The sequence below is a fragment of the Balaenoptera musculus genome, chromosome 7 (genome assembly GCF_009873245.2).
Source record: "Balaenoptera musculus isolate JJ_BM4_2016_0621 chromosome 7, mBalMus1.pri.v3, whole genome shotgun sequence".
Lineage (NCBI taxonomy): Eukaryota > Metazoa > Chordata > Mammalia > Artiodactyla > Balaenopteridae > Balaenoptera > Balaenoptera musculus.
Window position 1 is genome coordinate 54008490 of NC_045791.1, and position 25355 is coordinate 54033844.

General features: G+C 41.2%; 1 protein-coding gene across 4 annotated transcripts in view; it reads left to right on the forward strand.

Annotated features, from left to right (window-relative positions):
* Positions 1 to 25355, forward strand: part of RAPGEF4 (Rap guanine nucleotide exchange factor 4) — a 308154-nt gene that overhangs the window by 204618 nt on the left and 78181 nt on the right. For 3 of the 4 annotated variants that reach the window (XR_005020628.1, XM_036858163.1, XM_036858165.1), the window contains 4 exons: positions 16698 to 16751; positions 17064 to 17170; positions 20978 to 21099; positions 22691 to 22874. Coding sequence is in view for 3 of the 4 variants with exons in the window: in XM_036858163.1 (XP_036714058.1) it covers positions 16698 to 16751; positions 17064 to 17170; positions 20978 to 21099; positions 22691 to 22874 (467 nt within the window). In the remaining variant the exon portion in view is untranslated. The remainder of the gene's footprint in view (positions 1 to 16697; positions 16752 to 17063; positions 17171 to 20977; positions 21100 to 22690; positions 22875 to 25355) is intronic. The other variant, XM_036858164.1, reaches the window with a different exon arrangement.

Consider the following 25355-nt stretch of genomic DNA (forward strand, 5'->3'; position numbering starts at 1 on the left):
GACACACCCAGGTAAACGCCCCTCAAGTCAAGAAACAGAACCTCACCACCACCCCAGAAGGAAGCTCGTGTTTGCTTCTAGCCACCCCTTCAACTAAAGATAATCTGTTTTTATACTTTAGATAAATGAAATCGCCTGGTAATACCTTCTGTATCCAGCTTCCTTCATTTAATATTATGTTTGTGAGTTTTAGCCACATTATTGTGTGCAGTTGTAAATTGTTTTTCCTCATTGTATTATGGGAACATACCACAGAATATTGTCTGTTCTGTGGTTGGTGGGCTATTGTGAATGGCTGTGCTCTGAACATTTAGTGTAAGACTCTTGGTGAATGTATGCACACATTTCTTTTGGGCTTTTGTCTAGCAATGGATTTCTGGGGTGTTAGGAATACGCATTCTTATATTTAGGATCCGTGTGTGGACTTCTGGAAGTCTGTTAACCCCTGAAATTATATTCAGAGTTTTGGATGTATGTATGTGCATTTGAAGGTTCCATCACTTGTATGAAATTTTCCAAAAGTGCCTAAAAAACATTCAGAAGTACTTAACAAAACAGGGAAAACTCAAAACTGATCTTGTGTCTATCAAGAGAAAAATAAGAGGAAGTCAAGATGACAGAGAAGGATGGTTTCATGTCTATAGGACAATCTGCTTTCAAGAACTTCATTGATCTAAAGGAACTACAAAGGTGTCAACTTTAATGTTTCTCCCTTCCGCTCTTAAAATACATATTACAGATATGAACTGAAAAGAAATGTTATTCCTAGGAAGGAGGAAACAAAAGCAAAATAGTCCACAAATTGTCTGCCAACATCCGATAAACTTAGCCTTTCTGTATCTAACCATGAAGACCAAAACTGAAATTTCAGAAATGAAAAGAGGAAGATTCTTTCCATTCTTTTCATACCATGGCCAAGTAAAAACTCCTCAGAGATTTCTCCACATATTAAATAAATATTTATTGCAAAATCTCTATGAACAAAACACTATGGGGATTCTGAGATAACAAGAACACAATTTTTGATTTTAAGGAACTTGTACTCAGAGAAACAGATATGTAAATAACTGTGGCACAGTGAAATATTTGCAGTAATGGAAATTCAGGAGATGCAGAGGGGCCCGAAGGTCAACTCAGGACACAGTTGATGTCTGTAGGGAACATGGTCCATAGATCTCTCAAAATCAAGAAATTCAGGAATACCCTTACATGATCACTAATCTCCCTAAATGGTTCTTTAAATTGTTTCATCTAAGGCATTGATTATGAATCTTCAAAGCACCAAGGATGAGAAAAATCACCTGTAGTGGACTGATATAAGTAATTTCTGTAACTTCTCAGATTGTATCAGAGGGTGTATCTCTAATTGCGCCAGTCTCATTTTTAAACATTTTGTAGCCCAAGCCTAGCACTGTCACACATACTTAGCATCATTTGCCGGAATAATCCCCTTTGAATTCTAAGGAATCAGCTTAGCACAGTGCAGAGGACATTCTCAAATGTCCGTGGTATAAGTTGATATTTACACGTTTTTATTCAAACTAGAATTACGTAACGTGATAGTTCATTATATTATAGGTTACTGTGTTATTGTGTGTTATTATGTTACATAATTTTGAGGATTAATCTCTACCAAATGCCTTTGTAAGAGTTATTTTTGAAAATACTTCCAAATTTTAAGAGATGGGAACTCTGCCTTTCTTTCAGGATATGTAAGATAGCTGTAATCTTGATTATATGATATAGACGTGCATGTTTATATTTATAAATCTGTTCTCTACACTTAGATTTTAACAACCCAGGTTGGTCGCCATTTCTCCCAGGTTTTTTTTGGTAGGGCAGGAATGCGAACTTTGGGGTTTTTCAAAGTCCAGTTTTTAGAAGTCCAGTCCTACAATTAAAGCTCAAGTATGTGACCCAAACCGCCACTCTTTGCAGAATCCATTTCTTTTGGTGAGGGTAGCAGGGGAGAGGCTGGGTTTTGGGGTGAGCAGTGGCAGAGTTTCTGGGATCCATCGCATGTACTTTGTGATCGTCAGTGATGTGCCGCGGCAGAGGCCGTGAGGCTTGGCCAAGGGAACCTGCAGTGTGGTTTGAGCCTCGTCCATGGCTGAGTCATCCCTCGCCCTGTCTCTATGGCTCTTCCAGAGAGTTTTTTATTATCTGTTAAGAAATTCCTATTCTGCCTCCACTAGCTAGAATAAGGATGCAGATTGAGATACCTGGCAAATTCTGAAAATACTTTATGCTATGGATATTTAGATTCTCATTGTAAACACTCCTTCATCTTCCAATACTAATTTCATAAATATTGAATGTGATTATTTTTCACCTTATTCCCTGAAGAGAGTAATGTAAGGGTTATGTTGTGTTATACCTATGCGTGGGAACCTTATTAAATATCTATATAATGAATTTGGTTGAGATGAGTTATTTCTAATTCAGAAATTTTGAAGTATGTTATTTGGGAATATTAAGTATCTTATTCAAATACTCCTAGAGGCCAAATTCATTTTCTTTAATAAATCATAAACATTTAATTTTCCTGGGAGGTACTTGATTGAGTATCCAGAAAATAAAAATATAAGTAGCTGGGAAATGATTCCTTTAACCAGAAAACGTATGGGTTTATTTGTGTAATATAAATCTTGTTAGGGTGATGACCTTATGATTGTATCAACTGGACTCAATTTTTAGGAAACACTCACATTTTATGAAGTTATGGATCCAAAGGCTGCTACTGGTAGTCATCTAATTCCTTGATGCTCAAAGTGTGGTTCACAGACTAGCAGCGTTAACATTACTAGGCAGGAATGGAGAATCTCAAGTCACACCCCAGACCAATGGAATAAAAATCTGCATTTTAATGAAATCCTCATGTCATTCATACAGATATTAAAATTTGAGAAGTACTCATTTTATTCCTCAGTTTATCAAACACATTTTTTTTAGAGGCGGGAAGAGAGGCATTATTAATACCTAATAGTCCTCTCTATTAAAAAGTTTATACTCGGTTGCAAGCCATTGAACCCATTTCTTCATGGCAATGGAAACCACCAGTCATCTCCTTTTCAGCATCCCTTCGTATAAGTTACCCCTCACCAACTCTTCACAGAGAGTTTTCCCTTCACTCACTACTGATGAAGTCTGCTATAATGAATGAACCCATGAAGAAATTCCTCCATTCATTCAGTAAATACTTGAGTAGCTGCTGCATGTCAAGAGCTGGGGGTAGAAAAGAGAGCAAAACCGAGCTCTTGCCTTCAGAGAGCTAACATTTCAGTGGAGAAAACAGGTAAGAAACAAATATATAAAATGTCAAGTATGATAAGCGCTAGAGGAAGAGGAATAAAGAATGCCAGATTTGGGACAGGGATACAGTATACTCTAGGATGGGCAGAGCAGGCCTCCCTAAGAAGGTGTGTTGGAGTACAGACCTGGAGGAGGTGAGAGTGTGAGTCATGGGGGCACTGGGAAGAGTGTGTCCAGGCAGGAGAAGAGTGGGGTGCAGACTAAGCAGGGGAAGAGGGAGTGGCGTAAGATCAGAGAGGTGACAAGGAGCCAGATAGACAGACTGTATATTGTATGGAGTTTGGCTTTCACTCTGAGCGGGAGGAGAAGCTGTTGGAGGGGTTTAGGCAGAGTAACATGTGACCCACGTCAGATGTAGGATCATGTTGGATATGGAGTTGAGAATGGTAGGGATGGAAGCCTGTAGACTTCTTAGGACACTATCATGATCCTAGACAGGAGATGACCATGGCTGGGACAAGGCACATATGGCTATTGAGCACTTGAAGCATAGCTAATGAGACTGAGAAACAAAATATTTTACATTTTAATTAATTTAAATGTAAATGGGCTACATGTGGCTACTGGCTAACATATTGGACTGCACAGTTACAGAAATCACCGTGTCTTTTCTTTCCTCTGAAAAATTAGTGCAGTGTTGGGTAGATAGGCAGTGCTTAATAGGTGGATTAATGATGAGATTATTTCTCTGGCCCCTTTTAGTCCTAAAATATCTATGATTCTATGCACCCAAGGTCGTTCTGAGTCCTTTTTAATGTGACCCTTGTAGTTTTTGATAGCTTCCTTTCTGGCTTTCATAACAAGATATTCCAGGGTCATCTTATACATTTCTTGTCCCTGGAATCAGCCATTTCTCCCAAGAAGACTTGATTTCAAAACTCAAGGTGTTCATTGCTACTGGTTTGGTCATTATTTCAAAGCTTTACATATATGTCTTTCTTCTTCCACAGTGAGAATCCTGGGTTTCCAAGGACACAGAGATGATAGAAATAGGATATCCCATAATTTCTCATTTGCTTTATCCTTCAGTATGCATACAGTAGACTCAGGTTAACAATACTACATATTTATCAGTAAATGATTGTTAAGCAAATTATAGCATATCCATATAATAGCATACCATGCAGCTACCCAAAAGTACATGTAGGAACAAAAAAAAGGATGAAGTAGCTTTTAAGGTTCTGATATGAAAAGATCTCTAAGAGACATTAAGTGAGAAAAGCAAGGTCAGGCCAGTGTACATACCCTTTGTGAGGGAGAGGAGTAGGGGACAGAATATGTATTTATATTAGCTTGTATATGCCAATATACAAGAATATGTATTTATACTGGCTTGTATATGCCAATTAATTTAGCATCTTCAGTACAAGAGCTTTTCCTGAAACACATTATGTAAACCATTTATCTACCTTTGGAATCAACCCAGCAGGAACCCTATTCCCTGGCTTCCAGGGAAGTAGAGCTTCAACCATAGCTTTTCTATATTCATTCTATTTTAAGGAATTACATTATAAATAAATGTTAACTTCCAGAATCCGCCATGCCCAGATTTAAATTTGAGATTATAAAAGGAAATGTGATGGTCTTTTGTTAGCTCGTATGTTAATAAGCACCAATTCACAAAAGTTTCAAGAATTGAACCATGCCTCTGAATCTTATATTCACTTTGTTTCCCAAAAGTGCTCAACACACTATTCCCAAATTTGGAATAGGAAAGAGGCAGTGCTTAATTCTGGCCTTTGTTTTTTTTATTGAAGTAGAGTTGATTTACAATGCTGTGCCAATCTCTGCTGTACATCAAAGTGACTCCGTTTTATACACATATACATTCTTTTTTTAATATTCTTTTCCATTATGGTTTATCCCAGGAGATTGGATATAGTTCCCTGTGCTATACAGTAGGACCTTGTTGTTTATCCGTTCTAAATGAAGTAATTTGCATCTACCAACCCCAAATTCCCAGTCCATCCCTCTCCCCCTCCCCCTTGGCAGCCACAAGTCTGTGCTCTATGTCTGTGAATCTGTTTCTGTTTTGTAGATAGGTTCATTTGTGCCGTATTTTAGATACCACATATAAATTATAAGGTATTCATCTTTCTCTTTCTGACTTAGTATGATAATCTCTAGTTGAATACATGTTGCTGCAAATGACATTATTTTGTTCTTTTTATGGCTGAGTAGTATTCCATTGTGTGTATATGTGTGTGTGTGTATGTGTGTGTATATATATATATATATATACACACATACACACACACACATATATATACCCCACATCTTCTTTATCCATTCATCTGTCGATGGGCATTTAGGTTGTTTCCATGTTTTGGCTATTGTGAATAGTGCTTCTATGAACATAGGGGTGCATGTGTATCTTTTTGAATTATAGTTTTGTCAGGTATATGCCCAGGAGTGGGATTGCTGGATCATATGGTAATTCTATTTTTAGTTTTCCGAGGAACCTTCATACTGTTTTCCATAGTGGCTGCACCAACTTACATTCCCACCAACAGTGTAGGTGGGCTCCCTTTTCTCCACACCCTCTCCAGCATTTGTTATTTGTAGACTTTTTGATGATGACAGTTCTGACCTGTGTGAGGTAGTATCTCATTGTAGTTTTGATTTGCGAATTAATAATTTGAGAATTATTATTTCTCTGATTATTAGGGATGTTGAGCATCTTTTCATGTGCCTACTGGCCATCTGAATGCCTTCTTTGGAGAAATGTCTATTAAGGTCTTCTTCCCATTTTTCGATTGGGTTGTTTAGTTTTTGTTGTTGTGTTGTATGAGCTGTTTGTATAATTCTGGACTTTGTTGACAGAATTTCTTGTAGTGGAAGAAAAGGTGAGTGATGAGACGAAGGCTTAGATTTGTAAACAGAGGAGGAAAAGGAGCTTTAATAATTTATCACAGAGTTTATATTTCCATGAAAATTATAGTTGTGAGGGTAGATATGCCACAGTGAACAGTGATCTTTGTGGAATATTATGGTTTACTTGTTTTGCATCTCTTAGCTCCTATTACTGAAATGAAAATTTAATAGTAATATGTTGGTACTTCCATGAAAAGAAAATCTGGACCTGATCAGGCCAATTCATAAGGAAACAGTGAACCACTTTGTGTAAGACCTCAAAGAGAATATTCCAGCTGTTAACAATGGGTGCCTCTCTAAAAAGTTAGCGTTTTGGTCTTTGCCAGCAAATATCTGGCTTAGGCATATCTAACAGACAGGTAGACACACCTCTTAGAAAGTGAACACTCAGAATATCCTGTATATTACAAGAAAGATTAGTATCTAACTGAGGCTCTCTCCCGCCACTAGAAGAAATCAGAAACAATCTTTATTGATTAGGGCTTGAACCATTCTAAAAACACGCCATCTTGCAGCATTGCATTAGGAGATGCTGGAGAGGAACTTGAACCATTTGCTGGAGAACCACCTGCTAGAGAACAGTACTCCCAGACCAGTCAGCAGAAGCATCTGGGCAGCACTTTTCTTGTAGGCACTTCTTTGTTCCAGTTTTATGGACTCACCAAGCAGCCTTTAGTACACTTAAGTTTGTTCTGCTCTATAAGCCTGGCTAAATAGTCAGACTCCCCCTGAGACTAAACTATGGACTTTGGTTCCCACAATTTAAAAAAACATGAACATGTATATTTATTTGGGTGGGTTGAGGAGTCTCAACTCAGTGAAATATACACATGAAATAATCCCCTCTCCCTGGTAACCACTCTTAACTGTGTTGAGTTGACTACTTTCTTTCCCACTGGTACTTAGCAACCGTAACAACACTCAGTCTTAGTCCATAAATTTTTTGTCACTTTGGGCCCTAAAAAATTTTATTTCAGTTACTAAGGATAGTCATGTCCATTTTTAAATTAAGACTTTATTTTTTAGAGCAGTTTAAGGTTCACAGCAAAATTGAAGGGAAGGCACAGAGATTTCCATATACCCTCTGCCCATACACATGCATATCCTCCACCGTTTTCAACATTTCCCACCAGAGGATACATTTGTTACAACTGATGAACCTACATTGACACATCGTAATCACCCAAAGTCCATAGCTCACATTATGGTTCACTCTTGGTGTTATACATTCCATGGGTTTGGACGAATGTATAATGACATATATTCATCATTATGGTATCATACAGAGTATTTTCACTGCTCTAAAAATCCTCTGTGCTCTGCCTGTTCATCCCTGCCCCCCATCCCCTGCCAACTACTGATCTTTTTATTGTTTCCACAGTTTTGCCTTTTCAAAAATGTCATATAGTTGGAATTATACAGTATGTAGCCTTTTCAGATTGACCTCTTTCACTTAGTAACATGCATTTAAAGTTCCTCCATGTCTTTACATGGCTTGATAACCCACTTCCTTTTGTGCCGAATAAAGACGTACCACAGTTTATTGATCCATTCACCTATTGAAGGACATCTTGGTTGCTTCCAAGTTTTGACAATTATGAATAAAACTGCTATAAATATCCGTGTGCAGGGTTTTGTGTGCACATAAGCTTTCGACTTATTTGGGTGAATACCAAAGAGTACGATAGCTAAATCAGATGTGATAAGAGCATGTTTAGTTTTGTAAGGAACTGCCAAACTGTCTTCCAAAGTGGCTGCACCATTTTGTATTCCCACCAGAAGTGAATGAGAGTTCCTGTTGCTCCACATACTCGTCAGCATTTGGGGTTGTCAGTGTTCAGGATTTTGGCCATTCATATCTGTGGGTAGTGGTGTCTCGTTGTTTTAATTTACATTTCCCTGATAACATGTGTTGTGGAGGGTGTGGAGCATCTTTTCATATGCCTATTTGCCATCTCTATATCCTCTTTCGTGAGGTGTGTGTTAAGGTCTGTGGCCCACTTTTTTAAACAGGTTTTTTGTTTTCTTGTTCAGTTTTGAGAGTTCTTCGTATAATTTGGATGACAGTCTTTTATTAGCTGTGTCTTTTGCGAATCTTTTCTCCCAGTCCGTGGCTTGTTTTCTCACTCTCTTGACATTGTCTTTCACAGTGCAGAAGATTTTTATTTTAATGAAAGTTCCGTTTATCAGTTATTTATTTCATGGATTGTGTGCCTTTGGTGTTGTATCTAAAAAAGTCATTGCCAAGCTTCCAGGTTGGTGAACACATAGAGATTCCAGGACAGTGGTACACCTGGAGAGGGTATAGAAGCTCTTCACCACTTCCCACATAGCTTGCCCTATGCATCTCTTCCACCTGGCTGTTCCTGAGTTATGTCCTTGCATAATAAAGTGGTAACCTAGAGTCCCCAGGGCATGGTGGGAAGATATGAGCTCTGAGACCAGACAGTCTTGGGCTTCAATCCTATCTCCCCTCTTCACAGCACTAAGGCTTTGGACGTTCACTTACTCTAAGTCTCACTTTCCTACATTGTAGGATCCTTGGATGATCTGTCTGGTATATAGAAAATAATCAATAGATCAAACACTCTAGATTGGCTGACCCAACCTCAAAAAAAAAAAAAAAAGGTCATTGCCATACCCAAAGTCATGTAGATATTCTCCTATGTTATCTTCTAGGAGTTTTATAGCTTTGCGTTTTATGTTTAAGCCTGTGATCCATTTTGAGTGAATTTTTGTGAAGAATATAATGTCTGTGTCTAGATTCATTTTTTTGCATGTGGACATCAGTTGTCCCAGTACCATTGTTGAAAAGACTGTCTTTGCTCCATTGTTTTTCTTTGCTCCTTTGTCAAATATCAGTTGACTGTATTTATGTGGGTGTATTTCTGGGCTCTCTGTTCTGTTCTGTTGATCTATTTGTCTCTTCTTCTGTCAATACTACGCTGTCTTGGTTACAGAAGCTTTATATTGATAGTAAGTCATAAAGTGGAGTAGCATCAGTTCTCCAGCTTTATTCTTCTCCTTCAAAATTGTGTTGGTTATTCTGGGTCTTTTGCCTCTATATATAAACTTCAGAATAAGTTTGTTAATATCCACAAAATAACTTGCTAGATCCATTTTTTAAACTTCTAGCTTTTGGTGGAGTTGAATCTCTGATGAGACTGAGGCTGGTGGTTCCAGCACTTGTTAGAGGGCTGTGTTGTGCCTTCTCCCATTCCCATCCCCTTTCTGCTCTTCCTCCTCTCTTGCTGGTCTATGGAGGAAGGAGAAGAAAGGAAGACATTTCTTTCTTAGTTTCTCTGCTTTTGTTACACAATATATTTTTGCATATTGTCTACATTTTTAATAGTATTATTAATGGAATACTACTCTATAGTTAATGTGTTAATCACAGTTAATTTGAATTTCCTGTTTGATAATTCCAAAATTTGTATCATGTCTGAGTCTGGCTCTGATGCTTACTTTGTCTCTTCATACTCTGTTGTCTTTGCCTTCTAGCATGCCTTGTGATTTTTGGTTGAAAACCAGACATGATGTATTGGGTAATAGGAACTGAGATAAATAAGCCTTTAGTGTGAGGTTTTATGTTAATCTGGCTAGGAATTGGGCTGTGTTTAATATTTGCTGTAGCTGTAGATTTCAGAGGTTTCAAATTCCTCTAATGTCCTTGTTTTTGTCTCCTCTGCTGTGTTTGGGCTTCCCTAAGAACACCTCCTTTGATAGAGTCTGAATCTACAGCTCATTCAGCTGTAATCCACTATTTTTATATTGGCATTTGTGGGGGGCATAGGGGAGAAGGGAAGTGAATATACTCTTGTGATTAAATCTCAGTCATTTACTGGGCCTGTGTCCCTGCCATGGGACTTTCACCACTGTTTCTTAGTGCTTTTTCCTTCTTTAGGTGAGACAGGAAGACCGGAGGAGACTAGAGTCAGAGAAATGCACTTCCCCCAGGTGGGATAAGACTCTCGTAAAGTCTTTTCCCTGGAGAGTACGCCTTTGCTACGGAGAATGCTCTGGGTCTATATCATAATGCTCATTCTTCCCCTCCCCCTGCCAGAGCCACAAGGAGATAATTTTTGGCTCTTCACCATGAGAATTTGGAGGAATTCCAAGGGGTAAAGCCCACAAAATTGTGGGTGCCCACCTAAGACTATCTCCCCCAGGAGTTTCTCACTCCCAGGTTACTCCACATTCAGCCTCCAGCAAATCATCAAAATGACCATTGTTGAGGCATATTAAAAATGTTAAGAGTTTATTTGAGCAAAAGTTGATTCGAATCTGGCAGCACAAAACCGGAAGTGCTTAGGAGCACTCCACTAATGGGAGCTCAGGGAGGTAATTTTATAGAGAAAAGGTGAAGGCAAAATTAGGAAACTATTGATTGGCAGTAGCATAAAGCCTAGCTGGCTGTGATTGGTTGTCCTTGGGTTTCAATCTTGGAACCTTGAGGCAGTTGCAGGCTTAGATTTTGGTTTGCTTACACGGACCACCAGGCATTAGCGCCACCTCGGTCTAATGGCCTCCTGGTTTAATTAATTAAACACCATTTAAGCGTTCCTACCTGTTTGTGGCTTCCACTCCAGGTAGGCAAATGTCAGCTGTGACTGGATTCCCCCATTTCGCCAGATTTCGGGGTGGCAGTTTTCTTGACATACTCAGTTCTTTGATGAACCTGAGAGAAGTCATTATTTTCACTTTGTTCAGCTTTTTCTTGTAACAGCAGGAATGACCACTTTGACAGGTTGAAGCTGAAACTGGAAATCTACACGTCAATTTTAAACTAGGAAAAACTTTAGAAAGCCTATCGATGGAAGCCAAAGAGGTCTAGAGATGAATTTTTCCATTAGTTAACAAATGGAAAAACTTACATAGTTATTTCAGAGTGGTGAAATCTGTATGAGTCTGATTTAGTTCCTACTTTTAATTTCATTTGGTCAACCAAAGAATGACGATACTGATGATAATTATTACAAAAATGAGACACACATTTCTAAGACCTTAGTTGTATTATTCCAAAATGCCAAAACAAGGGAATGTAACTCCTAAAAGTGTATCATTTTCACTAAAAACATTAAATATTCTTCCCACTTCCTAAAGATTTTCTCACCTGAACTGAGAAAAGGGGAATTTGAAATCCAGAATATTGCTGCATTTATTCATTGACCCAGATTCTCACTAATTGTTTAATCCATGGAAGTCCTACTTTCCCCAAAAGATCAAGAGCTCATTTAGACCAGGTTCTTTATCAGAGTCTGTACTTTAGCCTAGCACATTGCTCTGCACATAATACACCTTCATTAAATACTTGAATTGGACGTGGGCTTAGATGATGTTTTATTACGCTGGGTTGCCAGAGTTCTGCCATGAGCTTTGTGTCCCAATCTACCTTGTTATTCTTATCTCTTGGCTTAAAATGCTGTGCCTTGCAAAAGGCTTCTATGAACAAATACTTAAGTAAAAAGAATTACCCCCTTTCAAAAGGGGCTGAATATGGTTTTTCACGAGGCCTATTACAGAGCCTTATACCTCATAATGATCTACTGGGGAGTTATTGTGGATGTTGTAATAGAGACTAAACTCATATTTTTCATCACCTGATTAGTATTTCTGAATTGGCTCTGGTGCCAAAAGGAATATTTTCCCTTACTGTTTCTCCTTTTCAGTAGTAATATAAGCATAATAAAAAGCAATAGAATGCATCCCCTCTCCAGAAGCAAACAGAAACCAATTACGGTCACTCCTGAGGGAAGTCTTCAGGGGAGAAAGCCAAGAAAAGCAGAGAAAGCTGAATACCTCTGCCTTTATCTGTCCTCTCTGCCTAGCTTTTTAGGATCACATTTTCACAGCCCAATTCGGATTCTTTCATGCCCAGGTAGGGAGGAAGAATTTTTGTCCTCAACACACGGTTGATGTGTTGAAAGGTATGACATTTAATCAGAGAGGGGGTCTGTTTCTGCTAGGGCTCATTTGTGCTGTGCGTTTTCTGGCTATAGATCAAAACATAGGGCAGCCCTAGGAACCAAGCCCAGGAAGCATTAATGAAGGCCCACTCTATGCTACCCACTGCCCACCTTCCTTACCTGTAGCCCACCAGGAAGTGTGGCTGGGGCGATATGGAATAGGAGAGGCTGAGAGGGCTGGGGTGGAACATGGAGCAACCCTGTGCCCACTCTGTGGGCACAGCAAACACCCTCTGTGGAGGGTCCTGGGCTGTTTGTCCTCTGAGCAGTACTTTGCCCTCCCTGTGCTCTGCTGTGCATCACAAGGAAGCCGACCTCCGCAGGGCCTTGGTTTTGCCTTTAGGGTTGGTTTTCTTGCTTTGATCCATCTTCTCGCCAATGTCAGTCACCAAGCTCCTTCTTTCCCTCTTCTGTTTAATCATTTATAAAATGAAATTCTTTTCCTTATTTCTCTGGTTTATGGTTGGAGAGGGATGGGATGCGGGAGGGTCTCCAGCTCGCCTCAGCGGTGGGAGGGTGGCAGCATCTCCAGCAGCGGCTGGACCTCTAGGACCAGGAGGCCCTCCGGGGTTCCAGCTCCCACGCGGACACCTGGCTCCAGCTCTGGCAACGCCTCCTCCTTCCTCTGTCCCCCCACCTGAGGGCTTCCTGCTTGGCTAGCATCCAGGTTACCTCCTCATCGCCTCTTTGGCTTCTCAGCTCTTGCACCACCTGTAAAGCTAGTTCACAGCATTAAGTTCCCTCCGTGGGAAATACCGAGTGCTTTCCATTTTCCCGCTCGGACTTCAACTGCTACCTGCCTTGCTGGTATATTTGTCTCAGCCCTGGAAGGGCAGTCCCTCAATGCCAAATGTTTTATTGTCACAAAGTTGCTTTTTAAAAAGTTAATTCCGACCAAGCAGGATGCATGGTGCTAACGTGTCATCTCAGTAGGATGTTATGAACACTTATTGCTGGAAACGCCTAAGATCAACTCTGGTACCTGGTAACTGAGAAGGGCTTAGATGCATTTTTCTCAATGAACTTTAATTAAATGGAATGTTAACCCTTCCACCGTGTGAGCCATGATATCTGTAGGAGGAAAGAGCAGGTGCGAAGGGTCATTGTTCCTGCAGCGTAGACACTGGAGTAAGACTGACCTGGATTCACTTCCCAGCTCTTGCAGTCATTAGCTGTGTGAGCTCAAGTCCCTATGTGTTGCTGGCCTTAGTTTTCGCAATAAAATATGAGAGTAATAATAAAATAAGATAACACGTGTAAAAGGCCTGACACAGGAAGTCCTTGGTCTTGCTTTTAGGGCTGCTTTTCTTGTTTGGATTCTCACTAATCACCCCGTCCTGCTTCTTTCCCTCTCCTATTGAGGGAATGAAATTTATAAAATGAAATTCCTCTCCTCATTTCACTAAAGCTCAGCTAAAGTGAAATTCTCAGAAATAAAAACTTTACCTGAAAGCCAAGGGAAACCAAAAAGGAAATAAATAAGCAGATACAAAAGCAATAAAGTCATACTCCCTATGGAAGGGGGCCCCTGAACAGGCATTGGCAGTGACTTTGTGTCCCAGGGACCCGGCCTACCTGTCACAGCCCTCTACCTCACAGCGCATGGCTGCTAGGCACCAACGTAGCTCTTAGATCATAGAAGCTTGCCTAACTGAATACAGGATGGAGTCCCTTTCAAAGACAAGTTTTTATTCCCCTCCCCCCCAAGTAAAACTTTCCCTGCTTTCACCCTGCATGTGTTCCTTGGAGGTTTTATTTAAATAAAGGGACTGTCCCCTTCTCAAAGCATCTATTCATTATGTTGCCTCCAAACCTAAAATCTCTGAGCCAGGGAAGGTTCTGAGAATGCTGCCTTTCAACAGATTAAACAGCCTCTTGGTCCTGGGATTATCGCGCTAAAAGGCAACCTGTGTACGTTTTGCTCCTTTAGAAGTTGCAAATCAAAGGAACTGGTTGAAGTCTGATGCTTCCCCTGCTTTGGTAATAGTTTCTTTTCAGGGTTCCAAGGAAGCAAAAAGGGAACTGTCCAACCAAATTGACTACCTAGGGACCACTTGTTAGCATTTTGCTTAAATATAGTCATTTTTGTAGAAACAAATAAAAAGATGCAATCTTCAAATAATGTTTCATTGCGCCTACCAAAGAATAAACATTCATCAATAATCCTCAAGCACGGGCATCTTCTTGACCTCTGGCTCAGCCAGCCTCTCAAAGACTACTGCAAAGGAAAATAGATTTTTTTTTTTTCCATAGGAAAGAAAAGGTTACCTCAGAAGCTTATCCTACATTCATCTACTCTAGACCACATATACCTACACTTCCTTCTTCTAAGACATGAAGAAGAAATGGGTTTCTGCTGTTACTTTCAAGAATAGCCAGAGGCTTCTACAATTTGGATACATAACCAGGCACAGTCCTAGACATATAAACCAACCTGTGTAATGTAAAGAGACAAGGTGCATGAGTACTGGGAACTCACAACCTGGAAATAATCAACTGTTTTGACTGCACACATTGCCAGCACCCTGGTGCATGCTGGCCTCCCCCCTTTGGAACATGATTCCAGGTGATTTGGCATCACGGAATTCTCTCTGTCTTTTTTGAGGAGGTGGTACAGGGAGTCTGTGAGCTCACGGTCCCTTTCCCATGAAAGGTCTGCCATAAGAGAGCGTGGGCTACTTCAGGACAAAGTCAGTCTCTATTTAGAGCTGCTATTGAATTTGACCAGATTGACATTCCTTGGTCTATGCTAGTTGTAAACAGAATGCTGCTAAAATATTATAATATTGCTTGACATTTGTGCTCTAGTGATTTTGAGAGGAAGAAAAGGTCTAGATGCCAGCAAGGTGATGAAAATGTTTAAGTTCGGTGCAATTTCATTCTAAATTGATCTGTGTCTCATCTATGCTGTTCTTAAAACTTAGGATTCTTTTCCCTTTTTTCCTTAATTCTATTATAATATTAAAAGCAGCAACCCATCTGAAATTTATTGTTAATAAAAAGGAAGGCATATGTTTATACATGCATATTCATATTTAGGTACCTAAAGTATTTTAAATTAATATTGACTTTTTATTTTCCCTATTGATTATATATTAGGACAAAGGAAAAACCTACCAATTTATTTTCAATGCAATGGCTTCTAGTTGCAAAAAGTATGGGTTTTTAGTATAAAGTATAATAATCTCTGTGTTAGTTTTCTGTAGCTGCTGTAACCAATTGTGTAAGCCACAAGCTTAAAGAAACACAAATGAATAACCTTATAGTGCTGTAGTTTAGAAGTCTGAAGTTGGTCTCACTGGGCTAAAATCAAGGTATCAGCAGGCCCGTTCCTTCTGAAGGCTCCAGGGGGAAATCATGTATTGTTCTGCCTTTTCCATCTTCTAGAGGCTGCCCTCATTCCTTGGCTCTTGGCTTCCTCCACCATCAAGGCCAGCAAAATCAGACTGAGTCCTACTCCCACTGTTAGCTCTCTGGTTCTAACTCTTCTGCCTCCCTCTTCCATCTTTTAAGGACCCTACAATTACAATTACATTGGAGCCACCTAGAAACATCAGAATAATCCGCTTATTTTGATCCTTAACTTAATCACACCTGCAGAGTCCCTTTTGCCATGTAATCTAAAGTATTCATAGGTTCTGGGGATAAGAACATGGACATCTTTGGGGGTCATTATTCTGCCCACTGCAATCTCATAGGTAAATCTACTACTTACCTTCTGGAAGTGGCATAAACAGTGTTGTGTTGATGGTTCTATCACCACCTTTGACAGAATGTATCTTTGCCATTACCAGATATTTCAGAAAAATAGAGTGAAGGGGTTTCAGTAGGACTAGGGGACTCAGCTGTGTAGCTGCGTAACAAGTCATTTCCCTGGGATTCCAATTCAGCACCTTCATCTGAAGAATGTGAATAGTGCTAGGGGCTTTATCTAGATCCTAGAGCTGCTCTGATAGTCACAGAATCCTGAAAACTTTGTACACCACTTTGCAGATGAAAGAGATGGTACACTAGCTGCCCCAGTGCATTCGAGGAACTTGAGTATGTAAAACCACAAAGAAGCATCATTTAAAAATTAAAACTTTCTAACAATACAAATTGCAGGAAAAGAATCTTAACTACATGAGAGAGGATGAAGTCGCTCATTTCCATTCTAAATCAGTCCTTTATCCCTATCCCCTGAGATAGGTCATTTTAATCTCTATTCATGTTTATCTTCTTTTGTTTTTTCCTCTGCCCTGATGTTTGTTATGCTGTGAGTAGATATTGATTCCCTTCTCATTAAGCCTGCAAACATCTAATCATTCCTGTTTGTTTTTTTTCATTTTTAATAATTTGTGTTCAAATTTTGGCAAATCGAATGGTCTTAATTTTGCCCTTTGAATGCCTGTGCATTCAAGTTCTTTAGGCAGATTTTCTCTCTTGTTTTTTTAATTCTATTTTGAGTTTTATAAAAGTAGATGTTTCTTGTTATTCCCCAACCCATAATTTTCTTTAGTGAACTTTTTGTTTAATTTTCTTTTGCTTTAACATTTTATTTTTCAGACACCTCTCATTGAACCTCACGTTCCTCTTCGTCCTGCTAACACCATTACCAAGGTAATGGGATGTAGGTGGGTTGATGAGCCAGCAGAGCTAGCTTCTTAAGTAACTACTGGAAGTGGTCCATATGTCAAAGCATCACATCAGGAAACTGTGGATACAGTTTCTAGAAACAGTACATATCGGTGTGTCTCAGTTCTCAGTATAAAACAGTGACATGTCACACAAATAAACAATGCAGATGTATGAGTGAATTGTATTTTTCAAGTGCAGAGTCAGATTGGAAAGTGATTTAGTGATGCATCTGGTTTGTTTTCCATCTATAAACTCTCCTTTCTCTTCCCCTCCTCCCATCTGATTAAAATTCAGGTTCCTTCAGAGAAGATCCTCAGGGCTGGAAAAATACTACGAAATGCCATTCTCTCTCGAGCACCTCACATGATAAGAGATAGAAAATACCACCTAAAGACATACAGGTATGTGCAATAATTCTAAAGGGTATGGCCGCCTCAGATTCGTGATTAGTGAAGTTAGAATAAACTTGTGTTTCCCTGTTTTCCATCCATGGGCAGCATGTTTTATAATCCTCCAGGTTCTGGAAGTTAAGCTTGTCTTGGATCCCCACTTAACTCTAATTAGCCTTCATATTCCCAGGAGTTACTCCTAAACTCATTTGCTTAGACATTGGTTTAACTGTGATGAACATAGAAAACTTTTGTAATTCTGTTTGCTAAAGTGTATTTTAGGAAAACTACTAGATTTAGATGAGATTCAGCTAACATTTACTAAGTGTTCATTTGTACTTGAAGCTCTGTACCAGGCCACTTTATATATATTATCTCATTTCATCCTCATCACAACCTGCGAGGTAGGTGTGTGGCCATTTTTCAGATGATAAAACTGAGGCTCAGAAGAGATTAAATAGTTTTCCTTGACCAAGTCACAAATCTAGTGAATGGCAGTGCCAGGATTTAAACCAAGATTGGTTGATTTACAAGTTTCATTCATTCATTCTGTCATTCATTCATTCCACACATTTATTAAGCACCTACTGGGCACCAGGCATTATTGTGTTCCAAACCCTAAGGATACAGGCGTGAAAAAAATATAAAATGCCCTTTACATAATTTACTTTCTAATGTAGGATTTCATTCTAGTATGCATATAGTAAGATATGTAACTCTGTTTCACATCTATAATCATATAGAATAAAGACTCATTATAGCTGCCACTGGAGTTAAGAAATGATAAAGACAGGGGCTGTATGATTTAGTTGACCTTCTGGAATGACTGAACCATGGTGGGTAAATGAAGGATTCATGTCTAATCTTTAACTTTTGATTTTATCAACTCAGCAGCGGTTTAGGAACTAGACCGTCCTGTCTATGGCACAAAAGCCTTCACTCCCTCTCCCTGCGCCCACGGTTCAGACTCACAACCCTCTTTCAGCAATCAGTCGGACTCTCATTTAGCCTCGTTTAGACATGACCTCAGAACCCATCAGACTTAGCATGAGTCAAAACCCATTTGATTCACATGAACCAAATTCATAAGACACAGTGAAAAGCTAGAATACAAATTTTAAAGTGACCACAAAGGATACATACATATATATATATATATCTTTCTAGTGACCGTCAACCATGATAGTACCTGTAAAATTATACCCGGTTTACCCTGGAGCAAACCTTCCAGTATATGTACCTCAAATCCAGTCTCTTTCCCAAGGACAGAGATGGAAACACATTGCAAATTCTTTCTCTTTGGATCACTTTTTTGGCACTTCCTGCAAACTAACACTCTTCTGCTTGCATTTGTCATGAATATGTTTATAAGACCAAAACTGGCAATTTGTTACATTTAGATTGGCCTCTTCTTGATAGAATTCTGGAAATGAGATGGGATTTGAGAAAGACTTTAATCCGAAGCATGCTCCTCTTAGGGCATGTTCCCTCTCTTAAGATAGATTGCTCCTCTTGCCCTTTTAATGTGGATATTTACCAGCTACCATTTTGGTTGATTACATTTGGAAGCCTTTTCCTTCAAATCTGGAAGTTCATTTTTTTTTTTGGCGTCTGTAGTTCCTACACACTGTTACAATTTTGAGGGAAGTCAAGGTTAAACTCATGTGTCCATGTCCTCAGAGAGAGAGTTCAAACTCTTTAACTCATTAAGTGGATCTCAAAAATCTCATACAGCTAAAGGACCTCTTTCTTTTTAAATTTATATTCCCTTAATTTAAGATGTGATTATGCTTTCCCAAGTGTTGACTTGCGTTAGGGAAATTCCAGTAAAGATGTCATCTTTGGTGACAAATAATGGAAATTAGAAGTCAGAAACCATAATCTCTTTCTTGCTCCATAGTCCTAAGATTTTAATCCCCTGAAATATAGGTGTTACGTCTATTCCACACCCTATGGCACAAATTAATGATCTGTTGATAATGACCCATGGACGCAACCAGAAGCCAGAGGCATGATTTCTTTTTCCTGCAGGATGTTTTGAGTGCCTGGTCCCAGATCTTGTTTCCAGTTCCATCCTCTCCCTCCCTCCTGTTTTCACCTGCCGCCACTTCTATCATGACTGCAGTGCAAAGGGATTGAAGTCTCCCCAGATACAGCGTCACCCCCAGTGATCACCACACTAGAGATCAGCTGTCGATTTTAAAATAGCTAAAGATCATTAATAGAGAGGAAACCCGGTGATTCCACCAGCCACAAGTGGCACAGCTATGTGTCTTTGTTCTGTGTTCTGACTGCAAGACTCTTACACCCTGTCCCAGGGCCGAGAGGCTCTGGGATCATCTCAACACCATATGCTCTTTTTAGTAAAAGTAATCATTGAATTAAAAGCCACATGAAATTGATTTTTTTTATACTTGTACATGACTTTTCCCATTAATAAATTCTCAGATTAGATGAGGAACACGACAGATCATACGTCTGGCTCACAATGAATAGTAACTAGGTGCCTCTTTGCCCATTGAAGCTCTAAAGTGTGGGTATGGACTGTAATCGGAGCAGTCCTAGAAATCCAACAGCCTTCTCAGGACGTCCTCCTGGTGCTGTATTCTTGGGTCAGACCCGCATCAGGACATCCCAGGAGTTCTGATAGATTTCAGAGTTCCTGGAGTCTTAGGACTGGACATGGCCTTTGAAGCCATCTTTTCCTCCTCTTTTCTTTTACAGATGAAAAAACTAAGAACCAGAGATTTGAAACGATATGGCCAGAGTCACACAGCTAATAAGTAGTAGACCTGGTGCTGGATCTCATGACTTCTCCCAGGCTAAGCTCTTCCTAAAGTGGACCAGCACTGGGAATCTCCTCCAGTTCAAACTAGAGAGGAGCTCCCTGGGCTGGAATGAGTCTTAGTGCCCCGGAGGTGGTGGCATCCTCAGCACAGGAGGGGAGGTCACCAGTGACTCAGACCCAGCTGCAGGCAGCCAACTGCTCTGAAACTCCCTGCTTATTCCTGTCCCTTGGGATTCCTCCCTCGGACTTCAAGATCCCACTTCCTCCGTTGAACAGTCATGCCACGAACACCTCTCTCCCCACTGAAGGTTTCCTAATATGTGTGTGTAGTTATATGTTTCCTAACTAATGCACGTAGTCTGCCCATCCTGACCAGCTTACCACAGAGGGGCAACATAGGGATGCACATGTGCCTGTACAGAAAGGATTTGGAGCTCTTCAGATGACAGGCTGTGTTGAAGTGCATCAAACTTTTTTCAGGGACTTGCATCGCTAATTGCTTGTTTCTCCCAGCATCCCCCTGAGGAAGCTCAGTAGTATTACTTGAAAATAGAAAGTGCTACATAATTTTGCATTTACACAAAGGCTTTCACAGAGCACCTCCTAGGGCCTCACAAACCTTAACTCATTCCTCAAAAGGCTCCGGTGAAGGAAGTCAGAATTATGCTTTGCCTTCATTTTACACTGAGATTTTTCTGGGACCGGCTCAAGAGTTTCTGGCCCAGGGATTCGCTTGCCAGATCATGCTCCCCGTCTAGCTGCCCTTTAGTCTCCCCTAGGGCTGCCGCCTGTAATGCTCTTCCGTTTAGCCAGCCTCGCCTAGAAGGTTCTCTCGTGAGTTGAGTGGTTTTATTGGTTTGTACAAAAGTTTGAGGACCTGAGGCCACATCATGCAGTGCTTTGTTTGCCACGAGACCTCTTAGGGTGGAAGAGCATGGAGCCCTGTGGGAGGGTCTCCTCTCAGAAGCCATCTCCCGTCCTTCATCGGCAAGGGGGTGACTTCCCCTCCTCTGTGTCCTGCCGCCCCTTAGACAGTGCTGCGTGGGGACCGAGCTGGTGGATTGGATGCTGCAGCAGACCCCGTGTGTTCACTCCCGAGTCCAAGCTGTTGGCATGTGGCAAGTCCTGGTAGAAGACGGTGTTCTCAACCACGGTAAGATGAGCCACGGTCCCTGGAAAACCCTCAAGAAATGCGAGGAAGTGCACTTCCCTAGGTAGGTTGTGGCTGAACTCCCACATGGGCCAGAAAGAATCATGGTCCCTTTAGGGACCCGCAGAGCTGGCATCTTCATTCAGCAATACAAATGCAGCAAGTGGATGCCGTTGATTGCAGTGTTCCACCATTGTACCTTCCTAACTTGGGAGAGCGGATGAAGGGAAAATGAAATTGAAACCCGAGTGCATCAGTTCCAATTATGTTTATTAGTTTGCATTCACAGTTCATCGATAGCATGATTACACTCTGAGCATTGCATAGCGGTCCTGATGCAGGGGCCGACGGAAGAGCAGCAAAGTGTGTGGCCGGGCTGGTGACGTGAAAGAGAGTACTGAATCCAGAAGCTGAGTTTTCTGGGAGAGCCAATTTTTGTACCCACACGTAATATCAGGAGTGTGCTCTGTGGCGTAGCCCCTGATATCCACAGGGGCTGTAACTGAGCAGAGTAGCCATTCAGGACTGGAGCGGAGCTGTGATTGAACTCCTCATGCCATGTGTTTAAAGATCACTTTTCCAAACTGACAAACTATTAAAATCATTCCTTTAATTTTTGAATACCTGAGAATCTAATGATGCTCTTGCCAGTGTTTCACAGACTTTACTGTGCATACAAATCACCTGGAACTCTTCTTAAAATGCGGATTCTGATTCAGCGGGGCTGGGATGGGTCCAGAGAGTCTGTATTTCCAAAAGCTCCCAGATGACGCAGATGCTGCAGTTCCAGGGATCATATCTTGAGCAGCAAGGGTCCTACCACTGCTCCTCATCTTTGGATAGCATTGGTGCTCCCTCCTGAAAAGGGGCTTAAGAGCTTTCAGACACATAGATGAGGGATTCTGAGCCAAGTTTATGACTTTGTCCTACTGAGATCTAAATCTTCTTGTTTAAAGGGAATAAGAAAAAAAAAATTCTTTAAAACTTGAACTGGAAGGAAATTACCGTAAGATCCTAGGCGTATATGACCTAGATGCTTGGTCTTGTCAGCTTTGTTCAGACAATTTTATTTTAATTTTTTAACTGCAGACAGACATGTTCCTAAGCAGTACATATACAAAGAAAAACATCAATTCTGATTCCTGACGAAGTCGGTTTTTTTGTTTTGTTTTGTTTTTTGTTTTTTGCTAAGTCTGTACTTTGAAAAAAACCCAAACAAACATTATAGAGCATGATCTGGCAGGTGGTTATTTTCCTGTTTAGGACATATAACCCACATGCTAGAAAATGTCACCAAGGCAATTTCTGCCGGTCAGAGTGCTCATCTCAGGAAAGTTGGCAGGTTCTCATAAGAGAGTCCCAGGGCAGCTCAGGAGATGGGCGGGTCAGAGAGGGCTGTGAGGTGCATGACTGCAGCCCGGAGGTCGCGTCCCACAGCTGCACCGCCCTGGGTGAGGCCGAGGGAGACGGGTGAGGTGTCTCGCCACTTTGCTGCCACTTGGCTCACTTGCCCGACACCATCCTTTCGTTTCTGGTAAACGGGCCCGTGAGGCAGAGGTGCAGCAGCTGACGCTTGCCTCCATGTTTCCCATAGTGGACCAGGAGCATCATTTCCAAGATAAATATTTATTTTATCGATTTCTGGATGATGAGCACGAGGATGCGCCTTTGCCTACAGAGGAGGAGAAAAAGGAGTGTGATGAGGAGCTGCAAGACACCATGCTGCTGCTGTCGCAGATGGGCCCCGACGCCCACATGAGGATGATCCTCCGCAAACCGTGAGTGAGGGCGTGTGGCGCCCCCTGCAGGTCACCCGTGCAAAGGTGCGCACCTGGGCGGAGGAAAGCAAGGCTGACTTCAAAAGACGTGGCCTTCCTTCCCCCAGGGCCAAAGGAGAGATGCCGAAGGAGTGACAGATATGTTTGCCTCTTGTTGTTTTATTCTATGTTTGAGCCAGATCGTTCCAGTTCCCTTTTGCATGAGTTAAAACTATAGAGATTTTTCACAGTTGGCTCAGGATGTCAAAACTGGGTCCACGTATTAAATGACCTCTGGTCCCTGACAAACAAACTGCTCTGCTTCTGTGCCAGACTGTGGAAGCCCCTTTCTTCCTGATGCAATAGGACAGAGGTCGTCAGAACCATTAGACCTCATACCTGTGCTTGTATGCCTGCTTTCATTCATTCATTCATTCAGCACACTCTTTCACCCCATGCGGAAGCTTCTACTCCTTAGCTTAAAGACACGTTCTTTTTTTATTTTTTTTTTAATTGAAGTACAGTTGATTTACAGTATTGTGTTAGTTTCTGGTGTACAATGAAGTGATTCAGTTTTATATTTTTTTCAGATTATTTTCCACTATAGGTTATTGTAAGATATTGAATACAGTTCCCTATGCTATACAGTTAATCCTTGCTGTTTATCTGTTTTATGTATAGTAGTTTGTATCTATTGATCCCATAGTCCTAGTTTATCTCCCCCCTCCCTTTCCCCTTTGGTAACCATAAGTTTGTTTTCTATGTCTGTGAGTCTTTCTGTTTTATATATAGATTCACTTGTATTACTTTTTAGATTCCACATATAAATGATACTATATAATATTTGTCTTTCTCTGTCTGAGTTACTTCACTTAGTATGATATACTCTAGGTCCATCCATGTTGCTGCAAATGGCATTATTTCATTCTTTTTTATACCTGAGTGATATTCCATTGTGTGTGTGTGTGTGTATGTGTATGTGTATATATATATATATATACCACATCTTCTTTATCCGTGTGTATGTGTATGTATGTATATATATATATATATATATATATATATATATGCCACATCTTCTTTATCCATTTATCTGTTGATGGACATTTAGGTTGTTTCCATGTCTTGGCTATTGTGAATAGTGCTGCAGTGAACATAGGGGTGGATGTATCTTTTCGAATTAGAGTTTTTATCTTAAGGACACATTCTTAAGAGAACGCCACTGCTCCATTAAACTCTTCCAGGCCTCCAGTCAGCCAGTGAGGTGCTCCCTCCCTTCCAGCTCAGTGGAAACCCACCTGACCATCAGCTAAAGTTGAGGACTCCGAAGAGTTTTATCAGATCAATCCAGAAAGACTGTATTGAGCCCCCCATCTGTTCAGGGCACTCAGCTAATTGCCACAGGGCATATGAAGAAGGGTATGCCTCAGTCCCAACCTCAGGGAAACCTTTTCAGTGAGGGGTGACTTGGCCCCTGGATCTGAAACCACTGCACACAGGGCTTATGTTTTTCTGCTGGAAGTGAATTCCCTCTCCACCCGGCAACCGGTGCGCGCCAGCTGTGGGCGTCGACTCTGAGTCACTGGCTTGGCCGACCTCCATTCATCAGCGGGGCTCGACAAGAGCATTATACTTTACCCGTCTCGCGTGTCCCCTGGGCGCTTTCCAAGAGCGAGGTGTCCCTCAGACCAGCTTCCCGGTGTGGGCCCCGCACACCAACTCACAGCAGCCTCTCACTGCACCTTCCTTCCCTTCCCCCAGGATTCTCCCCCTTTCCCTTGCCCTTACTCCGTGCTGCAAGAAGGCTCTTCAGCGTAGCTCATTTTTTGTCACACCATGACCCCTTTGTCACAACTTCCTCTTGGGTCTTAATGTCCTGCACCATGTGTTTCAGAGGCCTTCCCTCCACCCAGATAGCATCATCATCCTTAACTCCAGAGCCATGGTTTTTAGCTCCTTTAGCCCCAAAACCCTTTCTTCAAACAAAAATGTTGCTGGAAAATCCAAAATATCAAACAGAAAAGCCAGAGCTTCACTGACCTCATCATGCGTCATAGTCAAGAAAACTGCCCAGTAATTTATGTTTTCTCTGCCCTGAAGGACCACAGGGGTTGGGGAGCCACGGGAGAATCCCCAGGGCTTGGGGAACTCAGATGAAGGCCCCCACTCTAAGCCGTGTTCTCCTTCCTGGCAGACTGCTTCCCCTCTCTCTTTCCCACACCCCCGTGTCTCATTGTCCTTCGTTTACCTCCTCATCGTTTGCTGTCTCCATCCCTTCTTGCTCTTCTTGCTGCCATCTTCATTCAAGCCCACATCACACAGTGGTTCTGAATCAGATGGGGACAGCCCCTAGGGGCGTCAGGAAGTGTGGGAGGGGGTTTTGGTTGCCACACTGCTGGCCTTTGCTGGGTAGTTGTAGGACCTAGGGTTGCTGAACACACACCAGTACCTAGAACCCTCCAAAATAAGCTGCCCTGAAAAGAAGGCCCCTGTTGAGAAACA